This window comes from Solenopsis invicta, chromosome 10, assembly GCF_016802725.1.
Source record: "Solenopsis invicta isolate M01_SB chromosome 10, UNIL_Sinv_3.0, whole genome shotgun sequence".
NCBI classification, from domain to species: domain Eukaryota; kingdom Metazoa; phylum Arthropoda; class Insecta; order Hymenoptera; family Formicidae; genus Solenopsis; species Solenopsis invicta.
The window spans coordinates 15,649,295-15,671,934 of record NC_052673.1 but is presented as its reverse complement, the minus strand read 5'-3'; the positions used below and the strand labels follow the sequence as shown (position 1 = coordinate 15,671,934).

Below are 22,640 nucleotides of genomic sequence, written 5' to 3'. Positions count from 1 at the left end.
TCGCCGGGTATAGATTTTATCGGGAGAATATCGTGCGGCGCGCTATTCGACGTGTCGCGCTATCGGCCGAAGCGAGAGACTCGCTCGCTCGCTCGCTCGTGGGGGAATACAGAATCGATTAGGGGGTTAGTTTGTTATGAGATACGAGGCAATTATCTGTCATAATTACTCAGACTCCGTTGCGGCTTGAATGGCGGTTAATTTACATAAGACCGATAGCATCTTACACGCCGCGGGGATAATCCCGCGCACCGTGCCCCGACCGGCGAGGGACGATAAATCTTTCTCCGTGTGCGCGAATACGGAATCCAACCCTCGACCGCGCGCATACGAAACATTTGTCCTTCGGGGTTGTATCAATTTTCGATGCAGCTAAATATCTTAACTGATCAAAATTACGCACACCGTATAATAATATCGCATTTTCGGCTTTCCTTTATTATCACTCGTGGCGAAAAACATCCGGCGCTAACAACCCTTTCCAACTCGTGTTTGATTTTGTATTTCAGTTTCGGAGCAATATACTGAAAAATAAATAAATAATATAGCTCTATATATATATATATATACACATCATGTCCGGGTAAAAATATCCGGATTAGGATCTATGTTAGCGAGAGTGTGGAAAGGGTTAAAAATCAATTAAAGCCGCGATCGAGGGTAACTAGAATCTAGTATGTAACTTTCTCAGTTATTCGCTGTCCGATCGTGTGTCTGCTCGATCTTTGAAGAAAAATAATATCTGCAGTACGCTATTTATATGACTAAGTTGCTTGCGAGGTCACCAACGATCGCGGGCGATCGGCCCCGCGATCGGCGGTCCGTAGCCGCGCTTTCTTTGGAGTTGCATTGCACTATGTCCGCTAGTAGGTTGAATCGACAGTTAAAGCTCGCATCCCGACGACACGTATATAAAGAGTAGACTGGTACAAAAAGACGATGAATTAATATTTATCAGGTAATGTAATAATGAACAAAAAGCACTGACAAGCTGCAAAATACATACAGAGAGGTACAAATAATCGGGAACAAATCGCAAATCTTCGGGACTGGCGTGTCGTATTAAATTAAAACTTTGCGCCGTGTGTCTGTGTGTATGCACATGTGTGTCTCGTGTCGTTTACAGTTTTACAAACGTTGCATACGCGCCGTATGCGATCTCGTATAGTCGTTCGGATAATAATCGTCTTGGCGCCACTCTCGATCAACGAAAGGACTGTCAGCGACTGATTAAGTATCGTCAGTGTTAATTAATGCGTCACGCGGTTTCTTCTTGTTTTTTTTTCCCTCCTCCTTTCATCACGAACGTTCTCTCATCTCCGTCGCATTCTCTCGTACCTTTCTCTCCCTCTCTCTCACTCGATCTTTCTCTCTCTTTCAAATTCTCTTGATTTCTCGCCGTGCGCATAACACTGTTCCGCGACTCTCTTTTGTATGCTTTCGTTATTTATATATGTAGATATATAAAAATACAAAAAATAATTTACAAAATGATATTATAAGTTATATTACACGCGAGTTTCGATATTCAATATTTCGTGTCGGAGCCCCTTGTAAAGTCGCTCGACAAATTTCAAGAAACGCTTCATTGTCGCTTCGTCACACTGTTAAACAAAATATAATGTAGCGATATATGTATATATATGTATATATATATATATATATATATATATATATATATATATATATATATATATAGGTATGTATATATGTATAATATATCTATGTATATGCACGTGTGTCTATCTATGTATATTCACGGGCCGTAAGAAACAGAGAAACAAATTCATCATTAACAGGCTAATGTAGTTATCAAACCACTGTATTATTAACAAAAATATATATTATATATATATATATATAATATGGTAGTATATATTTATATATATTATTTTCTGACGCGCGGCACGCACGCGTCGGTATATATAATCAAATATCATACAAAAACAACAATAACAAACTATATCAAAAGAAGGGTAGAACGATAATCTTATAAGCGAACTACAATTATATATAATGTTCATATGTATATGTATATATATATATATATATATATATATATATATATATATATATATATATAGGTAAAATCGACGACTCGTCGTCGCCGATGTTGCGTCTTCGTACAAAAATAAAGGAACAAAATCTAACGAGCCAACAGAAAATACATCTCTAATATATGTATAAGTATATATATATATATGTAAAAAAAGAAAAGAAAAATAAACGACGAAGAAAAAAGAAACTAGCTGAGGTGAGAAAAGACCTATATACAGCTATATATAGGCGCGCAGTGTGTCTGTCTCTCTTTCTTTTCGTCTAAGGGATAGAGATAATAATCATAATCATAATAGTAATAATCGTAAGTGTACGATCTACGTAACAATCATACGCGTGCCAAAATCATTCGAAAGGATCTCCATTTTTCCCAATTTTGCACCTAGGAAAAAAGGTAACTAAGGCGAACGAACGTGTCTTCACACTTCCACATACGCATGCACGCATCGCCACGCACAGCCAGTCACTCCATCTCACACGCGTATCTCGCATTCTCTCCCTCCCACACTCGCGATATTTCTTCTCTCTACAAATGGCGTGGGTTAGGGGGGCTTTGGAGTAGGGGCAATTAACAGTTACATTTAGGATGCACTTACACGTAGTGTAACGTAGTTTTTTTTTCGACACCGAGAGTGTAACTTGAGTGGGGTACAAAAAGATCTCGCAGAAACTCTTCCGCCTTCCCGAGGGGCGCGGTCAAAGAAGGGTATTCGTCGCTCGTTTCCGCTCGACGCGTGATCCACTGCGAACGAAAGACAATATCTCTCACCCTCCTTACCCTGGATGTTTACGTTCTCTCGCTCCCTCACCTCTCGAGCCTCGCGAGTCGCGGCGGAGCCGGAAGCGAGCGATCGCGCCGATAAAAGACGCCGCCGAAAGTCTTCCGGGGAAAACACCGAAAAAATCGGAGGACCGTTATTTCAGCCGACGGTCCTCTCCATCCGCTCCCGGAATTCCTCCGGCGATCCTCCTCAGATTTCACCCTTTTAATTTTCTCCCTCGGCGTTCCCTCGGGAATTCTCCGCGAGGCTGCTTTTATCGTCGCGCCCTTCTTCACCCTTTCGCGCGCGGCATCGCGCTCATAGAGATGTGTATGTATATAATATATATATAATATATGTATATAATATATATAATTATATGTATATAGTTTACATTCAGCAAGTAGTTAAAGTATTGAAAAATATATATGTAATTAATTACAAATCTAATTATCATCCTCTTGTTAATTCATTTTACTTGGTAGAATAATCGATAGTTTTTTTTTTTGGATCTCTCTTTGTGTATACTTTATGTGTATGTGTGTGTGTGTGTGTATGTATGTGTGTCGTGTGTACCCGTGTGATATCTCCGTGCGCGTTCGGCAGTATCGAAATACGCCATTTTTTTTTTCTTTTCTCTTTCGTTAATGATTCCGAGGGAAGGAGACCGAGTCTTATCGCACGATGGCGTCTTCCAATACTCCTCGATACGCGCATTTTACACGATCTTTCGGGCTTCTCGCAGTCTGCTCTCGTCACATATATGTATGTTCCGCTGTTATAAATGTAAGAATATATATTATGTCATTATATTGCAGAGTGTTTGTTTATCGCTACCTTACACGACGTTACCACGGTTATTTGTATTTTTTTGCCATTTATTTAAGAGACAATATCGATCGCTATAGTTTATAGACACATGATACTTTAAAGACAGATTACTGACTTTTCTTTTTTTTTCTTATTAATTCTTGTGTGTACCCGAGTGACTTCGAACATGTGTGTGCGTGTGTGTGTATGCGCGCGCTTGTAACTCCTATTAACCGTCCGTCCGTCCGTGTATGTGTGTGTATGTGTGTGTTTTGTCTGAACTTTCCCTTTCAACGAATTACATTCATTACGGGGTATGGAAAACTATGCGTAACTTTTTTTTCCTTTACTTACAAAGTGTTCATTACAATCGTATCGTAAAACGTATAATACTATATGTTTTTGTGTATCTCAATGTGTATGCTCTATCAGTATTAATTAGATTCACTTAACTTCTCTTTCTCTCCCTTCCTTTCTCTCGCTCACGTTGATTCGCGCCGCTCTATTCGCGCCCCGTTGCGCACTTTACGCGCGCGCGTCTCCTAGTTTAGTTATTCCCCTTTATTTATTCTCACGTCTCTTAGTTTCACTTTTTGTTTGTTTGTTTTAAAGAGTATACATCATGTTTGATTCTTCGCTAATCTGAGCCTCTCGTCTCAAGCCGAGATCCATTTGATTCGCGACTTATTGCATTGAGTTGCCACTCTTTTCCGCTCTCTTTTGTTCTCTCTCTTCCCCTCTTTCTCTTTTATTCACCGTTTCGCATTTTGCGCTCCGTCTTCCTTTTCCGCCATCCCCTTTCCGTCGCCCCACGCACAGTATAAATGCCATAGAATTCGACATAGAGAAGCACAAAACTTTCAGATCGCGTACCCGACCGTAAGTCGGCTTTTACAAACGTCGTCGCCGGCCGGCCGGCCGGCCGATCGCGTTGATTCGCATTCGAGTACCATTCGAAAGTCCGGACGAAACCCGTTTAAAGTCTGCAAAGTTTCCGCGGTCGCAATGATTTCGAAAGTTTCCGCCTACCGACTTGCTTTCATCGCCTCTTCGACTTCAACCGTCGTCATTGTCGTCGTCGTTATCGCCGTTGTCCAGCTGCCTGAACTGTCAGCGAGGTGCGACCGCGGGCTGTCGAAACTTTCGCGATTCCGTGTCACGGAGAAAGAATCTCGGCTCTTTCCCTTTCTCGCGTGCCCGTCCGGGATTTCCTCTCGCGTGCGAGAGACGTCACTTTCGGATTGTGACGTAAAAAACACGGCCGACGGATATCCGATCTGATTTTCGCCGCCGCGAGTTGTGAAAAATTTTCGCGCCGCTTCAAGCCAATTGTGCGTGAACGATTAGAAAAATTACAAGAATAAACGTCGTTTTTGTATTTCTGTTTTACGAGGCGCGATCGCGACGCGACGTAGGCTGGCGCGGGGCGACGGAAACGAGAGGGCACCTGCACGTCGACGCGAAAAAAACAAGATATCGTAAGACAGATTTTGGATAGTTTGCGAGGCTCACTGACAGAACGCGGTGCGAAACTTGTCTCGATGCACAATGACTCCAGTGCGTATCATAAAAGAAGCAAACATTTGCAAAAGATAAGCAAATTCGTTTATAAAATATTACAAAATTTGATAAAAACATGTATCGTGACTTTGGATCAATAATTCCTCATAAGTTCAATATTTTTTTTTTGTAATTCAGTTGAATTGAATTTGGTAATAAAATTATCGAAACGAATGTCCAATGTTAAACAGAAGTACGTGTAACGCAAGAAAATCACCGTAGAAGTCAAGTGTGAGCGAATGTCGACACGCACTGAGGCACTATGCTGTGATTCGATTTTTCCAGCGGCATCCCCACCGTTCCTCTTCGGTCGTCCCTATCTCATTCACTTTCTCTTTAACAATAGCAGGTACTAGCATAGCTACCACAGTCGTACGTATCGTTATAATAGTTACAATTAAGTTTAGATATTACTAAAGGGTTCTGTTCTTCATCAGCGTCTTCTCACGTCTATTTTAGTAGTTAGTTCCACGGTTAAAACTTGTTTCGCACCCCCGACCCGTCCGGAGACCACCATCCCGTCGACCAACCCCTCCCCCTCCCCCATCCCAGTATTCGAGCCGACATAACTCGAGTATATAAATTTTCACCTATACACACACAGTTTCACTTTGGACCGAGGTTTCATATAAAAAACGATTTCTTCCAGCTCCCCGAAATTCTCGCGAACACGACGACGAGATCGAAAGTTTCGGCGCGTAAGTGGGATGCAAGTTCGTTATTTACAAAACGTTTATTTTAGGTACGATCCCGGATTTAAAGCGGACACAGATCACACAAATTGCGAACCCACCCTTCTCGTCCTCGCGCACCGAACCCTTCGATTCGGATCCCCGCGTTTTCTCTGGGAAAGGGTCGTCCGACATCGATCCCGGGCTTCGACGGGCCGCGACCGGGTGCGAGGATAATTTACAAAAAGGCCTATACAAAAGTTCGTAAGAAAAAACGATTAAACATACATACTTAGAAAGTACACGCTAGACATTTACACGCTACGACTACATCGACGCGCTACGAAAACGTCGTGGAAATTAGTGTCTATTAAGGACAGGACGCGCGCGGACGCGGCTGATCGATAAACGCGGATCGACGCCGGCGTGGTCTCCGGATTGTCTCCTCGGGCCCGCATCCTTGCGTTTTGTCCCACGGCCACAGGATTAACACTTTTGAATACTTTTAGCACCTAGTGCCCGCGGCCCGCAGCTCGCGGCACCTCCGCCGCCGTTACTGTCACGTGTAATAGTCGCGGGATACTCGTCGGCGAGGCTCGAACGCGCCACGTGCGTTCTTGCGAACGAGATCGAATGCACACGTTTCCACCGATAAGACGCGAACGATGGAAGATCGATCGTCAAGTGTGTACATGCTAATTTTCGTGAAATTTCCAGTATCCAATTTCGTACCCCGTATATCTCTCCTCTCGAGGGTTGGCGTAATTATTATCTTGGAAATTACGAGGCGTATTATCGAATTAATTCAAGTGCAGGAAACCGAAACAACCGCGCGCAATTAATATTCAGAGATCGATCGGGACAACTTGAGGGCTATGCAGGATAGAATATACGGCGCGTGTTCATTTTAAAACGCAACCCGTAATTCTCTTCTTTCATAGGCGATTTTTGAGAAGGGAAGACACAGTTCTGACTGACGAAAGTGGAATTTTCGTTGTAAAGCGTTATATCTCGATAATCATCAGCTGTATACTAAATGTTTATAGCGACATTACAAAGTAACATTACGAAGCGAAGCTTCGGTAGCGTTTTATGATGAACACCCCGTAGTCAAGGTCGACTAAAGTTAGATTGCGAAAACAAGTTTCTTAGAAAATCAGCACCAAGGAGGGTAGTAAGTTCGTTAACTCCGGAAGGTAAAAATAGCTGCGTGAAAATTTAGCGCTCGTCTTAATCGATCGATTCTTTTCTTTTTGCAACCGGACGAGCCCGTTGCCTCGCCGACAAGGACAATAACGTGCGGCCTTTTAATTACGTAATCACCTAATTAACCTTGTGAACGCTAAGCGACGACGTTGCTCCCTCGAAACTATCCCGCCCGCCGTTCATCCTGCTTCTGATTGACTCTCGTTATCTTTGTACTTGACTCTTTTTCTTAGCACCGTAAAGCTCCGCGGACGATTCTGCTCGATTGAGAATAGATAGCATTAAGAGGGATCGGTTACGCTACAAATCATCGTTAAGTCACTAATTAATGTTCCCACATTCAAAGTAATTAATCTTAATAGACCGAGATCTGCATAAACTGCTTCTTCTTGTTTATGAACGCTTCGCAAGCGGCGTCTACGACGATCGGAAAATAATTAGAGAGAATTTCCGGGTTCAAAGTTTAAACGCGAAGGGGGCAAGGAGCGTATTGCCGAGGTTTAACGATTCGCGGAGGTTCCCCCCTCGACAGCTCGGAGGGTCATCGACTCCGGATGTCAAATCGAAAGGCAATATCGCGAAAGGAAATCGATTCCCGATGGTTTTTCTGCAACGGATGGACGGGCGGGCGGGGACCAGCTCGCAGGCACAGCCAAGCAAATATCGAGGGGCCTGCAACGAGGCCACTTACGTCCCTCGCGAACACACCGGCTGGCTCTTTTTCTATCTCGCCTTCTACTTCTCCACCTTCTCCCCTTGCATATCACTCGCTGCACTCTTTCTCTCTTTCTCTCTCTCTCTTTCGCTCTCGATTTCTCCTACATTCTACTGCATTTATTATAAAAATAAAATGTAAAATCGTACCGAGGACGAGTTTTCCGAACGGTATAAAACTGCGAGCTCGTTTCTCTCTTTCTCTACATTATCACTATACTCGCGGAAGGATCGATCCTTCGTTCCTTGATCGCGTTGTTCCTTCTCGTTTTATTTACTCGTCTCGTGCGAATGAACGGGCCGTCTTCCCGTCGAGATTCTCGGTTTAGCTATCCATCTCTCGATCCAACGTAAAGGTCCTCCGCGCATGGAAAGCCATTCGCGATCCAATCTTTGGCTCGTTTAAAAGAGCTTTACGTATTTAGCGCTTGAATAGCTTTCCACCCGGGATCGCGTATTCGGCCATGATTCTCGCGCGAAACGAAGCGACGCTCGGCGTCGCCTCGCCTCGGCGCTCGTTCGATGGAGAAAAAGACTTGGGAAGACACCTTACCTTATCGATCTTTTATCGGTCCACGGATCTCCCGACACCGACGGCTCGCTCGACACGAGTGGGGGACAAGTGTGTAGTTCCTACCGTTTCGCGAGAACCCAGTGAAGAGTGAGTGCATCTTGAATATAATACATAGGCTCTACAGATATATATTCATTATTCAATTCTCCGACTATATACCAGTGAAAAAATAAATTATTACACATTGGTAATATCTGTGTGGGTCAGTGTGTCGCGTTATATGTGGTTTTCCTCTTTTCCTTTTTTGTTTCGTTAATACGTAGTACGTGTGTCTCGTGCATGGGGTGATGCTCGCGTGTGTGTGGTGGCCTACGTGTGCCCGCGTGGGTTCGTATCGTATGCACGGGATGTATATAAGGGAAGATCGGTATAATATGTTATATCTGTGTCTTTGTGTGTGTGTGTGTGTGTGTGTGTATCTCTATAATATGTCAAGTTTGTCTTACTGTCCCAGATGCGCGCTTGACGCGTCGTTCGAGTGTCGCCAATGCGCTACATGCATATGATATACCATTGCGCGTGTGTTATAAATGTACGTGTGCACGTGTATACGTGTTACGTGTATATGTGTGTCGTAGTAGCCACACGGTGGCTTCTGTCTCGAACGAGCGTCTCGCGCCATCGCCAATCGAGTCCTTATCGGGTTTTAACACATATACACGCTCTCGTTAGCCGTTAGCCGCTTCCTTCCGTCTCCTCTTCTCTTCTCCACGCCTAAAACGTTTCTGCACGCACACGCTACCTCGCAATCAGACGTACCTCAGAACCAGGCATCGTCTCCACACGCACACGTTATCTCTTTCTCTCTTTCTCTCCGTTCTATCGCGCCTTCTTTTCTCATCTCGATCGCTTTCGTGATCGTCATCGGTGTCGATCGTTCGGCGGCCTTTTTTTTCCTCTTCTCTATCTCCCCCCCCTCCCCCATCGTTCGTCAGTAACTATCGATAATATATGTACACAGTGTCTTGGACTTCTTGGATTAGGAAAGATCGAACGAAAGATCGAACGAGCGTTCTGAGAAGCATTCTGGATGAGAATCGCGGGAGAGGATTATAACGGACATCGTAACCGGCGAATTCTTTGATCGGGGGAGAGGAGATAGAGCGTGACCGACTCGACTGGTGGATGGACGTTCATCTTCAGGTAGCCGGACTCTGGACAACGTCTCGACGACGGAGTCTCGGAGGCGACAGCCTTTTCTTTTTCTTGTCTATCGCCGAACCAACGGCACCGAAAACGAGAACGCTGTTACCGTCGCCGCGAGACGCGGCGACGGTATTGTTCAAGACTTGATGTGCACGCGCGAGGTATTAGTTGGCCACAAGCAGGTGCTGATATTGGCTGGCCGGATAGGGCGCGACCGAGCCGAGGCCGAAGTTGTTGAGGCCCTCGACCAGGGCGCTCTTGTCCTGCTGCTGCTGCGCCGCGGCGGCTGCGCCGGCGTTGACATTGCCGTTGGTCGTCGCAGAGCCGATCGGACCGAGGTTGGTACCAGCGCTACCGGCGCCCTGGGTACCGGTCCCGGCGCCGTTGCTACCGTTCACGGCACCGCCAGTGCCGGCACCGCTACCGTTCATGCCGCCACCGTAGAACTGATGGCTGGCAAGTGTGGTCGGGTCGAGGTACGATGATGGGAATTTGGTGCCGGTGTAGAGATCGGCTGGCAGGTAGCCGCCGTGGCTTGCCGACGAGTCGAAGATGTTGCGATGGGGAAACGCGTGGTACGCCGCGGTGGCCGCAGCCGGGCCGTGTTGGAAGAAGTACGCACTCGGGTCCGCATGTTGTTGTCCGGCACCAGCGACTATGCTGCCGGGCGATAGGCTACGACTGCGTGGCGAGTTCTGCGAGACTGGCAAACCTGCGCCAGCCGCGGATGCTTGCTGCTGTTGTTGCTGCTGCTGCTGCTGTTGTTGCTGCTGCTGCTGCTGCTGGTGCTGCTGCTGCTGCGACTGGTGCGGCTGCTGCTGCTGCGACTGGTGCTGCTGTTGCTGCTGATGATGGTGGTGATGGTGAATCTGCTGCTGCATCGCTGCGCGCTGCTTTATATAGTTCGAGAACTCGGTGGGTGACATCCTGAAACCGAGCGGTACCGTGCGGTTCATCAATGGCTCTGTGTATGATGCACGCGTGTGCGTGGATCCGGGAATGGTAGATCGTCTCGCGGCCTGGTTAGTACGCGCGTTTTGTTCTGTCGTGCTTGTGTGTGGGTGTGTGTGTGTGTTTCGGAAACGGGGTAACGCGCGCACTAGAATTAAATTCTATCGGCAATGTACGATCCTTCTACGATAGATCGCACGCTTCGTTATGAGCTACTCTCTAATTTCCAGCATGCTTAGCTATTTTTACGGTTATTTGGTTGCGAAGCGATCAACTATCCACTTAATGGCGATCCCACTGTTCAATTTACTTTTTATACCGCGGGAATTGTGAATAACGTTAGTTTCTAGCGATGGTTAATAGCGACGTTAAGGTATACCTGAGATAATTGCAAGCAGCATTCCACGAATACACATACAGATTGCGTTAACTAGGAAACTCGAGAAGCGTAACGTCGAAGGAATATAGTATAAACGTTAGTTTTTGTTATGTCTCCTGTACGAGTAAACTCTGTGTGTGATTTGTTAATCAATGTTCCGTATCATTATTTTTTTTTTCAATGCGACACTTCTCGAGTAGCACAACAAAATTCAACTACATCGCATTTGACGTGTCTCTATCACAATAATTATGCTCATATCATTAGCAAAAGAAATAATTATTTTCGTTATAAAATCTTTCGTTGTACAAGTTCAAGCTAATTATCACATTTTTTGCATTGATTAATTAAAACCGTTCGTCTTTAAATGTTTCAAACAAATAAATTTTTATTTCCACGATGATAGCAAAAAATTAAGATAAACGATAATTTGATAAACATTCATAAGCTTTAATAATGAGTTGCATTCACTTTGGCTAGCCGAGAGCGGGAGGAAACATCAAACGACATGTACCAACCTGTTGGCGCGTTTGCTACTAGTCTTGAGCTTGGTGCTGCCGAACTTGGTCTGAGCGAAGGTGGCGGTAGTGAAGGTGAGCGGAGCGGTGGTACGCGGGATAAAGGCCGGTACGGGGCTGGGCGAGCCCTTGAAGGAGCTGGTGATGGGCGTGGGTGAGGGCGCAGACGAGGAACCGGATCCGTGGCCGTTCTGCTGGTTGTTGGACGAGCCGTTGCTGGTATTACTGCCGAGAGAGCTCGAGAACGGCGAGGTCGACTTCGGACTGAGACTGAGACCGCTCAAGGACGTGCTCACGGCCTCGATCGGCCTGAAGCACTGCGCCTCCGGATTGAAGGTCTTGGTGACCTCGCGATCGGCCGAGGTTTCATCGTGCGGGTCGCCAGTCTCCGAGTAGAGGATCTTGACGGCGTTCAGTTCGCCGATACGATAGCTCACCTCACCAGGATCGACCCAGACGGCGAGCTCGGCCGGCAGGTTCTCCAGGATGTCCTGGATCGGCACGCCGCTCTCCTTCGCGGCGCGCTCTAGCACCGGATCGACCGGGTCGCCGGTTTTCAGGCACCTGAACGCCGAGCCCTTGAACGGCTTCTCCGGATACCAGTGGCCCTTGAACTTGTCCTTGAGCGCCTTCTCCAGCTCCTCACCGAAGATGTTCACCCGTCTGCGCGGCAGTTTATTGTAGAGGTACGATATCACGAAGTTAAGCGCCACCTGCACCTCGATATGCATCTTGGCCTTCGGTGGGAGAATCTTTGGGCTGTTGTCGTCGCACGTAGCGGCCACGCCGAGATAGCACCGAGGACGTCCACACGATCGGCCGTCTTGCCACGGGCGAGGGATTGTTCCGGGTGGTGGTATATACCTGGCTAACGAAATTGTCGGATGCCGCTGACGCCCCGCGACCCGACGGTCGATTTTTTTCACCGCGCGCAGACTACCCTCTTGCGAGTCACAAATCGCGAACGTCACGGGATCTGCAACAAACGCGGAAAGACTATATTAGAAATGTACTGTTCAGGATTTTTCCAAACAATTTTTAATTTTTTCATAATAAAAATTAATTTAACATATATTTGCATTCTCCTATCACTTTGACGCGATAGTCGACAAATTCCATGCAATTTCGATTCAATCGCAAACGCACTTTGAGGTTTCTATTCTACACCTCGACTACGAATCTTAATTACGGTCCTTCGATTCGCAAATGAATAGCGAAGTTTGTCGACTGCCGAATGGGAATATTATCGCATCGAGCGGCGCGGCGTCCGCCTGTACGCATTATCAAAGGCCGACAATAGGTCGTGCACCCCGCACCCTCTCTTCCCGAGTTGCATGCGAAGATCGAGGTGTTCGTGGCGAGGATTCCGTGCGAGAAGTGCGAAATCGCGTCAAAGGAACTCGCTCGACTATCTCGCCTAGGAAAGGGCTCCGCCTCGACCGGCTCTCGGTCGACAGGCGTTATCGGTTCCTTTCACGAGCGAGGTTCGCGCATTGAAATGGAACGCGGTTTCCGGTTACTCGATCCGCCGTTTCTCGACCCCGCACGCTCAGGGAACCGAAACAGAGCCGGCTGGATCGTTTCCCGCCGCCCTTTTCCTCGCACCATCGTGAAGCTTCGTGAGGGCTAATGCCTCCGAAGACTCGCGTGATTATCGACAAAAGGCGGATCTTCCGAGGATCTCGCAAGAATTACTCGCATTCATAATTTAACGAGGTGCCAAGTCAAAACCCTTCCATTATCGCGAGTAACGAAGAACCAGTCAGTACCTTCATTATCGCTCAATCCGTCTCGTATGTGTGGGTTTAATAGTGAGATTTAGAAACGCACATGCATGATCCATATTATAGATGAGAAATAATAGCATAAAACTTTTTTTCTTGCGAAGTATTTGTGATGCATTATGCTAAATGAAATGAATGACGATCCGGTTGAAGAATGCTCACGAGAGATTGCAGAATTCCCGTATAATTGCAGTTAATTAGCAATTAACACTGAAGTTGACTCATTACGTAAATTGCAATTGTTTCCTTTGTTGAATTGCATTTATTTTCTCTTACGTTCCGAATCAAGAAAAATCCAAGCGGTAAGACGTAAGAAAATCAATATGTTAGATCTGCTAATTGTTCACGTTAATGCCTTTCGACTGTGATTGGCCAATTCACCTACTGATTTATTGCTTAGGTTTCTTTTTTATTCAGCATCAGCATTGCAGAGACTGTGAGGTACGCCGTGTTATTTATAGAGCAGACCAATTGAATTTTACATGCATCCATTTCATCTTCATTTTCAGTGCCGTTGACGAGCTTGAATCAAGCATTCGCAATTTCGTCACTCTTTTACGTTTCGCCGCGTTCTTTTACGTTCGAGGCGTGTTTACTCGCGCGTCGCCGAGCGCTCGTTGCGCTAAATTATGCACGTCGCGAAAGCGACGCGCGCGTCACACGGCGTCGACCGTATATAAAAATGCCCACGTCCGCAAACAGTTCTGTGACGCAAACGAGGGGGAAGAAAACGGGGTGAAAGGTGATAAAAGGGATTGCTCTTAGAAGCGACGAGATTGCGCAGCCGACTATTCGCCATTCGCGAGCACCGCCGCAATTGCGGAAGTCGCTCTTTCTACGAATGGCACCGAGAGCGAAAGGTATACTTCTTTCTTCCGATGCCTTTCTCTCATCCTCCTACTCTTTCCATTCTTTTCTCGCAAATAGAGATTCTTGGGCGTCTATCAAGGGCTCCTCCACGAGCGCCGGGTATATCCGGCGACCCCAGGCTGAGAATCTCGGAACTCGATTGCCCGTCTTCTCTTGGCTTCTACCGCCGCCCCCCAACTCCCCGCGACGTTCCTGCGCGGAAAAATGGAGCTCGATCCGAGATGGGGTGGAAGGGAGAAGAGGAGGAAAAGAGAGACGAAAACCGCAAAAAAGTTTTTCACGACTTTCGGGCCGGTGACCCTTCAAAGAAGCGAGTTTTAGGATACGATACCCCTTTTACCGAGTTCTCCTATTTTTCCCTCTCACTGGAGGATTTTATGTCTCAAGGCATGTAATAGTATGTAATATAATATTTCGCGATTATTATTCGTTTTTTAGAAGAATTTAATAACTGGAAATTTATCAAGCATTGAAAATTCTTTCCCTGGAGGTAAGTTACAGCCAATTACTTAAGTGCACAGTATCTATCATGCATGAGATGCTAACGGATCCTCTCGCTGTTTCACCGGCTCGAGATGGTTAAATATAATTATTTAATGGAAAATATGAATTACATTTGTAGCGTAAACGTTACAGCAGGGATGGAGGCAATTTGCATTTCACGCGCAGCGGCGCACGAATCGCGATGAAATATTTCGACGGGGCAAGATAGCGGAAATGGGTTTTCCAACTTTCTTATCGAGAAACATTTCGTTGCACTCGCGTCGGCCCACGGCTCGTTTCTCGCGGGTGGCCTCACTCGGCGCATCTGCATCGCGTACCCGCATTTTTTTCCCCCCCCCCCCCACTCCCCCTCGGCCTCTTCCTGTACTTGACTCGGTGGCAAGTTTCCACCGGTGTGGTGGGCTCCCAGCCAGAGGCGGCGGATATGTAGGTTAAAGTTAGCGGCGGTCTCCAGCAGTAGTGCACGACGGCGAGACGGGGGTGGTTGTAGGTATTGATCCCGCGGCAGGGTTGCCGGAAGGTTCTCAGGTTAAAAATATACGGCCTTGCGGCTCCCGTGCCTGACCAAGTGCCTCGCGAAGTGCCCGTAATTTCCGTCACCTTGATTTTCCCGCGATATTTCTCGACGCGGCAATGTTTATCCGGAGTTTGTTGAGTTTGACATTTGAAAAAGAAACAGCCGCGTCACATTGTTTCCTATTTTTTCTCTTCGTCCCTCTCCCTTCCTATCAGCTAGCGGGGAAAGTTTCACCTCACCTCGGTCCTGGTAAATTATATTTTTTAAACGAGGTAACAATATAGGACGGATCCAATTTTACAAAATTTTCATCGCTGCAGTTATGCTAATTTTATTCTCGTCCGTGTAATTATCCACGAGTCTCGGCGAGATCGATTCGCGGCAGGTGTCAAAGTGTCAAAGGGATTTTTCTCAGCCGATCTCTCTCTCTCTCTCTCTTCTCTCTTTCTCCCTCTCGCGGGAGTGCGATCGAGCTCGGGGGTGCCGGCGCTCTTTGTATTTACGCCGGACTGAATGGAGGTCGCGTGGCAGAAGAGGTGCCGGTATGTGGGCCGCAGATAAAGCGTCCTTCGGCGAACGAAGTCAATGAAGCGCAGGGCGGGCCGGAGGGGATTTCCCTGGTACAGAGTCGGGAGTGATCCTCGATATTCTCGACGTGTACGCGAAGTGGTTGGGGCAACGTCGACACGCGATCGCGCCGAGACAAAGAAGCGGCGTACTCCGGCTAATTATCCCGCTACTCGCTCGCAATGCGAGCGGTCGTTTGATCGCGGTCGGACGTCGATCGATGTACTCGAGCGAGATACTCACGCGACACGTGAAATGTGACGTATCGCAGCGCGCGACAAAGACAACGCGAGCAAGGTGATTCCCGACGTCATCTCTCTAACCGTTCCGACGTTAAGACGGTAGAATAATAATTGCTCGTTATATGTTGAACATAGGATGCGATCGAACCAAGAGATTGTGACTCATAGTTGAAGAAAAAAAAAAACTCAATTTTTAATAAAGAGAAGATATACACTCTTGAAAAAATAATTCCTTAGAATTAACGCTAAATAATTTCATCAAATATTTTTACATACGGATTGTATCGATCTCTCTCTCTTTGACATTGAAAAGTGTATAGATTGAAATTATTATTTCTTGATTAGGCTTATCTAACAGATAACAGATTCGATCGTATCATAAGAAATAACTTGAACTTTTATTATAGACATGATCTTTAAAAAAAAGTATATTTACTGGAAATCTTTGTTATTAATACGTATCTCTTTTCAAAGTATCTTCTTTTATTCGGTTAAATAATATAGACTAGCAATTGTACATTATTTATATAATTAATATTGGACTGTTGTTGACAATAAGAAACAAGTACGGGATAATTAAACAATAATCCGCTTCCTTCAACATTCCCTCTCATATAACGAGTTGCTCCAAAAGTAGAGAAATGAATTAACCGTAACGATAATTTTCCAAGTTATACACATGATTTGCAAGCGCGCACCTGATTCCAAATGCCTGAGTCAATTATAGTAACGCAAAGCGGTCTCCAAATTCAGAATTCAACGGGGTGGATTAAATACGTCAGTGCGCGCGCTCAGTTCGCGTATATATATTCGCTTAATCGATCCCCGAAGAAACAGCGGGGGGAGAGAGGGAGAGAAAGAGAGAGCGAGAGAGAGAGAGAGAGAGAGAGAGAGAGAGAGAGCGAGCGAGGGAGAGCTGATTTAATTACGCCGGCCTGTGCAAATTGGGTCAAGACGACGCCCCGCCGCCCGACGACATCCCGGGCGTCGCCGCCCGTCCCGGGCGCGACGCCTGTATCCCATCCTTCGGATCGGATAAGAAGCGTCGTTGTCGTCGACGAGACTTTAAATGAGCGCTCACGAGAGAGAGAGAGAGGGGGGGGGGAAGGGAGGGAGAGCGAGAAAAGAGTCCGAAGTCGAGTCAGGAGAACATCGAGCGGAGAAACAACGGCGACGTCGCATACGTATGCGCGGCGTCGTAATCAATTCGCCGTACCTGTTTGTGGATTACTCTGGCCTGCTTAAGTCAGAAAAGGAGGGAGAGGCACGCGTTCTTGCTGTAGCGATTACTCCATTCCGACGATGAGCCACTACGGGAGGAAACCGTGCGGAATCACGTTGCGTAACCCGTCCGCCCGGGTTATACAACGAATCGACCGTCGAGTCACGTGCGCGCGTCGTAGCATTTATCACTGCAGTCGAGAGACGGTTAAAAGGCCGGAGCAAGAAAACGCGCTCGTCGTTCTGCGGGTCCTCGACGGCGAGGCATCAGGCTGACGCTGTTTTTTTTTTAATTGAAAGTTGTCCCGATCAAGTCGATTCAGAAAGAAATCGAACATGACGAGTGAATCATTCACTCATTCATTCACAGCTCAGGAATCGTGGAATGCTTGGAGATATCGTACGCTTGAGCTCGAAGAAAAACAGAACGTGCACTTGGCTGTGTCTCTCTCTCTCTCTCTCTCGGCACATTTTTTTGCGAACGTAATTCCGAGGCCATATTTATTTTTAATATATAGTTATACTTTTGAAACGCGTTTTTATCTGCAAATGGTGAAGGAATCCTTAGTGCGATCGAGAAACCCTTGAACGCGAGCGCGAATCCTCACTTTGCGCGTGCAATCTCCGACATTCCTCTCGGCGAGCACGTGTCCGGCCTAGCGCTCGTTTTCCATGCCCGATGGTGGCAGGTGGATCGCTCAGATTGCGACAGAATCTCGCGCATAATCCACGTCACGGTGTCGGCGTTCACGACAGCCACACGTAACTCTTTACCTTGCTGCATCCATAATGAACCGAATGCAATCTCTCTCGCCGCCTATACGCGCGATGTAAATGAAACGGGGGGAAGGATTTTCACGACATTCCAAAGGAAACTCGGTCACCGGCGCGCGAGCTCTCCCGCAAATTATACGCGGGAATAAAACACTTCGCGGAATCTTCGGAAGCGTTTACCCCATAATACTTATTGGACGTCTTATTTATCGAGAATGCGGACTTCCATGCGACAGCCATTATGGATCGTCCTACTCTACGCTGGAGACGATTCTTATTGAACTTTATTGTGCGGGTTATAATAAACCGCGCCTCGCCCCCTCTCGGACGCTACCCCTCGTCCTCCTTCCACCATCTCCTCCTCCTCCTCCCCGACCCCCTGTCTTCCTGCCGCTCGTCGCTCTTTCTCGAGCGCGGTGCCAGGCGGACCGACAGATCAATACGACACAGTCTCTGCAGACACAGGCGCTGCTGCTCCAGATAACAAGGCGAGAACGCGGACCTGCCCTATAAGCCTCCATTTAAATAGCGCCCCAAATACGTGTGTAGCTAAAGCTCGCCCCTCCCAAGGAGCCAGAGAGATGCCGACCCATCTCCGAAGGGCCCCCGTTGGGTATCCGGACCTGGGCCAAACTGGGTATTACGTTATTCCTTTTGGCCTACCGCCATCGTAATTCTTCTCGAGCCAATCTTTTCGAAAACATCCGTTTTGAATTGTAAACAAGACGAGAATAATTTTTATGCGTATAAATAGCTCCTTAAATTTATAATTATGTGACATTTAATTAAAAAAAAAAAATTAAATGTAAAAAAATGTGAAGAACATTTTTATATTTAAAAACATGTCGTTGCGAGAGAAATGGAATTGCACACTTTTAAGATGAAATGTATTTCATTGTATTTCCGTAGAGGCGAGAGAAGTTATTCGTATTCCGGTCGCTTATGACGAAAGTGCGAAATAGAATTTATTTCAGAAAAGTTTCAGGCGAGACTTTTAAAAGTCTCTTGTGCCGGGGCGGCGTCGCACTCAGAATGAACGATTCGTTCGTAATCATTCGCTTCTGCAAGGCGCACAATTCAATTAAACGTCGCGCGACAATTAAAAAAAATAAAAATGCAATTTGATTGCATTGCACGAGAGCGCGCGAGCTCTATGAATCGTTCGGGTGCAGGAGAACAAATTTTATAGCTTGCGCTATCAAATCGAATGTAGCCGTATCGCCGTATCGACCTTATTGCACGCAAAACGACACTCGTAACGCGACATGAGACAACGGCGTAACCGATTTAATCGTTTATTTTGCGCGACTCGCGGGATTAAAATTAAGAATTGCGACGGTAAAACCGAAGGACGATGGTGTTTTGCACTTGTCGCAAGGTCTCTCCAAACACTTGTCCACACACAACCGAAGTAGTTTACCATAAACAGCGAAACGACCCCAGCAAAGTCGTACGAAACTTTCGTCGCGTTTATCGCCAATATTTATTTTATTTCGATCGATCGATAAGAACAGTTCTAACACGCAGTAAGAGTGGAGAGGCAGGTGCTTGATTAAACAGTTGGATGCGCTTCGCGAGAAGCCGCACCACGAAGAACGCGCTAATATTGACGCAAGTTTTTCGGAGTCAAGTCGCAGGATCGCGACGAGACGGTGAATCTTTCGAAAGTTACGTGTAAAGTAGTTCCGGAAAGTTCAAAGCGGGCAGAACAGTCGCTCGCTCATTCCGGAATTGATATCTTCGCCCTGAGTAATGAAACCGTGATGAAAAAGTAATGAAAAAAAGAAAAAAAATTAATAAGTTATAAATCGCAGAAATGGAAATTGATAGCTGGCGAACACACGTCGGCGAGAGCCGGGATCGTGAAAGGAGGGATCCTTTTTTTTTTCATTTCCGGGCGAATGAAGCGGCGACTTTTACGGCCGGGATTTTCCATCGGCCGAATTGTGACACTCGCGCGGAATTAATTTCGGCGAGCGGGTGCGTTCGAGTGCGGCGCTTGTACGACGGAAATTTACGGCCGACGACGCCGACGTATGCGGAAGCAAACCGAGCGCGTCTCTGCTCGTCCGATAATTTCGTCGTCTGCGAGGAACGTCTGAATCGAGTAAGGGCTGAATCGAGCAACTTAATGGCAAAGAAGCAACCGAGGCCGAGAGGAAGAGGAGGAAGAGAGGGTGAGGGGGAGGGAGAGAAGAAAGAGCCAAGAAGCCCATTATCCGCGAAAATACGGCCTGAGGATTGTCATCCTCAGAACTCGCTCGAGAAAGAGAGAGACGATCGGACGGCGCGATTCGCGGGTTATATCATTCTTTTCTGTCGTGGCGCCTTTTAAGAGGAGAAACTGCATCGCCGTTTAGGGACTTTATGACCAATTTGTTTGACGATCGCGGGACGATCTACGGCCGATCTACGGCCGTACAGTGGCCCCTCCCTCCCCACTAACTCCCCTCGCTAAAATTCACGTATCTGTTATCTCGCGTTGTTACTACGAGTATCTTTCTACGTTCCAGATAATCCACGTAGGCAGTCTGTTGATTTTGCGATAAAACGAATCTCGAAACGAAATATCACGCAACTGTCAGCGCGGCGTCAGATGGAGCTTCCAACTCGTAACGTGTTTTCATCGTTTTTTTCTCTCTTCATTCTTCCTTTTTCTTTTTCTTTTTTTTCTTCTTTGTAAAACCTGCTACGAGATTACGACGTATCGTTGATTGTATCGTCGTTTTTTTGCCGTAGTTAGATACCACGTGGAGGAAAGTGCGGGCTTATCGTACGTGCTTGGAGAATGAAACTTGGGAAATACACAGCGAGATACCTCTCATTCGCGGTCAACATAAAAACCGTCGGAAAACCTTAATAATGATAAGTGTGCGACCAATCGTATTTAATACGAGAAAGAAAAAAAACCGCTACGTGTTGAACGCCGTATAAAAATGTACGATTGCAATAAAAAAAATCGTGACTCACGATAAGGAGAATCCTACAAGAGTAATGGATCTACAATTAAATATAATTATAACAATAAACGATGAGTGTTTATTATGTTTTGGTCACGTTGCAAAAAGATGCACGTCGTTACGTAACGAGAGTTTTGAAATATTGAAAAATACGATAAGAATCGCGGTGACCAATTATCTCCTTCTCTTTTCTTCGTATCGGCTTATCTTGGAATTTCCGTTCCTCTCGAGGAAATGATTACTTGAGCGCTTATGTTAAATGATATCCGACAACCGCGTATAATCCGATTGGCGTGCAAAATAAATTTCCTAGTAAATCCCCTAATGGTGTATCGCGATTACATGCTAGTATTTGATAAAAGCACAATTTTTTATCAGAACGCTTAGAGACAAATCTGCAAGGTTATTAAGTATTAAAATGTTTTGAAAGAAACGTTTAGAGCTATTAAAATTATTTCGCATGTTTTTATGTACTTATCAGATCCAAGATAGTTAATTGAGTTTTGTTTTTAATAACGTACACTAGACGCTTCTTCTCCAATTGTCTCGTAAATACAATCTATATGTATTATAGTATAATTTAAGATTTAACATTTTTCGTTTTTCTAATCCATTTGGTTTCCACAAGATATAAAAGTTCAATTACAAATTTACTTTACGCAGAATATATATATAATTTATGAACTGAAAATTGTATGTAAAAATTCACACAAATATTATAATTGAGCTCCACGTCGAAAAAACGCGTTTCTCTTCGCTTTAATTGTATTATTCACATTATCGGTTTTAATTTTATTTATTACTTTTTACGAATTCACTTCGTTTCTCGCACGTAACGAAGACGGAAAGGTGAGGAAATTCCCCTCCACGGGGACTGCCATTGTGAAACGAGTTCTCCGTACATGAAGTTGTTTAACACGATCTAAATGTCACTAGAGAGTCCCTGCCTTTCCTCGAGTCGTCTGCCGATCGACAATATAATCGCGAGAAACAATCGCAGAGGGAATCCCGCGACTATCGACCGTACACGGATACACGCAATTGTTCACGGAATATCAAAAGCGCGAAAACATCACTCTTTCTCTCTCTCTCTCTCTCTTTCTCTTATCCGTCCGGTATTTCTATCCTGATACGCTAGAGCAGACGTCGACAGGATTTCCTCGAGCAGCTTGGGCACGGATGAATGAAGAATTTCTCTCACCGTGATCGTCGTTTACGATGACGCCGAACTGCCTTTCTTCCGATTTTTACGCGTATTAACGCTTTTTAACGCTTCCAAACACTACACTTTCACTAATCGCCGTTACGCAGTATTGACTTTTGCCCGATCGATCACGTTTTGATAAATAATCACTGACGAAAATAATCGCGGCTGAAATATATATTACTGCCATCCTAATATATTCGTGCCGTTAATAATATTATTCGAACAACGACGCTCGAACGAGATAACGATTTGGGAATTAATCGTGCGCCGACTGTCGCGAAAAAACGAGATTTATGATAATTATTGTACAATTTCATGCAAGATTACATCAAACGTGCGCTATGTACATTTTAACTGCGTTAACAAATTATAAATTTAATCGATAATAATTTCAGTGAAGTTAACTTTTCTCACAAATTACGCTTCATATTTGGCTAATTCGTTATTTTCGATTGTCATTATTGTAATTACCTTGTACACATCTCTATTTTTTTATCTTATATTTTTTTGCTTTTTCTTGTTATATTTACGCGTATGTTGATTGTGCTGAAGGATCATTTTCTCATTACTATCAATAATAATAAAATAATAATCTCGCATAAAATCCGTGTAAATTCCATTCGCTGAGCTGGAATATCACGTTTGT

At 45.6% G+C, this 22,640-nt stretch overlaps 1 protein-coding gene across 3 annotated transcripts in view; it reads right to left on the bottom strand.

The window, feature by feature from the left end:
- Window positions 1-944: 944 nt before the first annotated feature.
- Window positions 945-22,640, bottom strand: part of LOC105197853 (protein Tob1) — a 78,127-nt gene continuing 56,431 nt past the window's right edge. For 2 of the 3 annotated variants that reach the window (XM_026137438.2, XM_026137439.2), the window contains 2 exons: window positions 11,349-12,324; window positions 945-10,427 (listed from right to left, as the gene is read on the bottom strand). In XM_026137438.2, coding sequence (XP_025993223.2) covers window positions 9,665-10,427; window positions 11,349-12,079 — 1,494 coding nt within the window. In that variant the 5' untranslated portion in view covers window positions 12,080-12,324 and the 3' untranslated portion in view covers window positions 945-9,664. Of the gene's footprint in view, window positions 10,428-11,348; window positions 12,345-22,640 lie in introns of all 3 variants that reach the window. The other variant, XM_039454365.1, reaches the window with a different exon arrangement.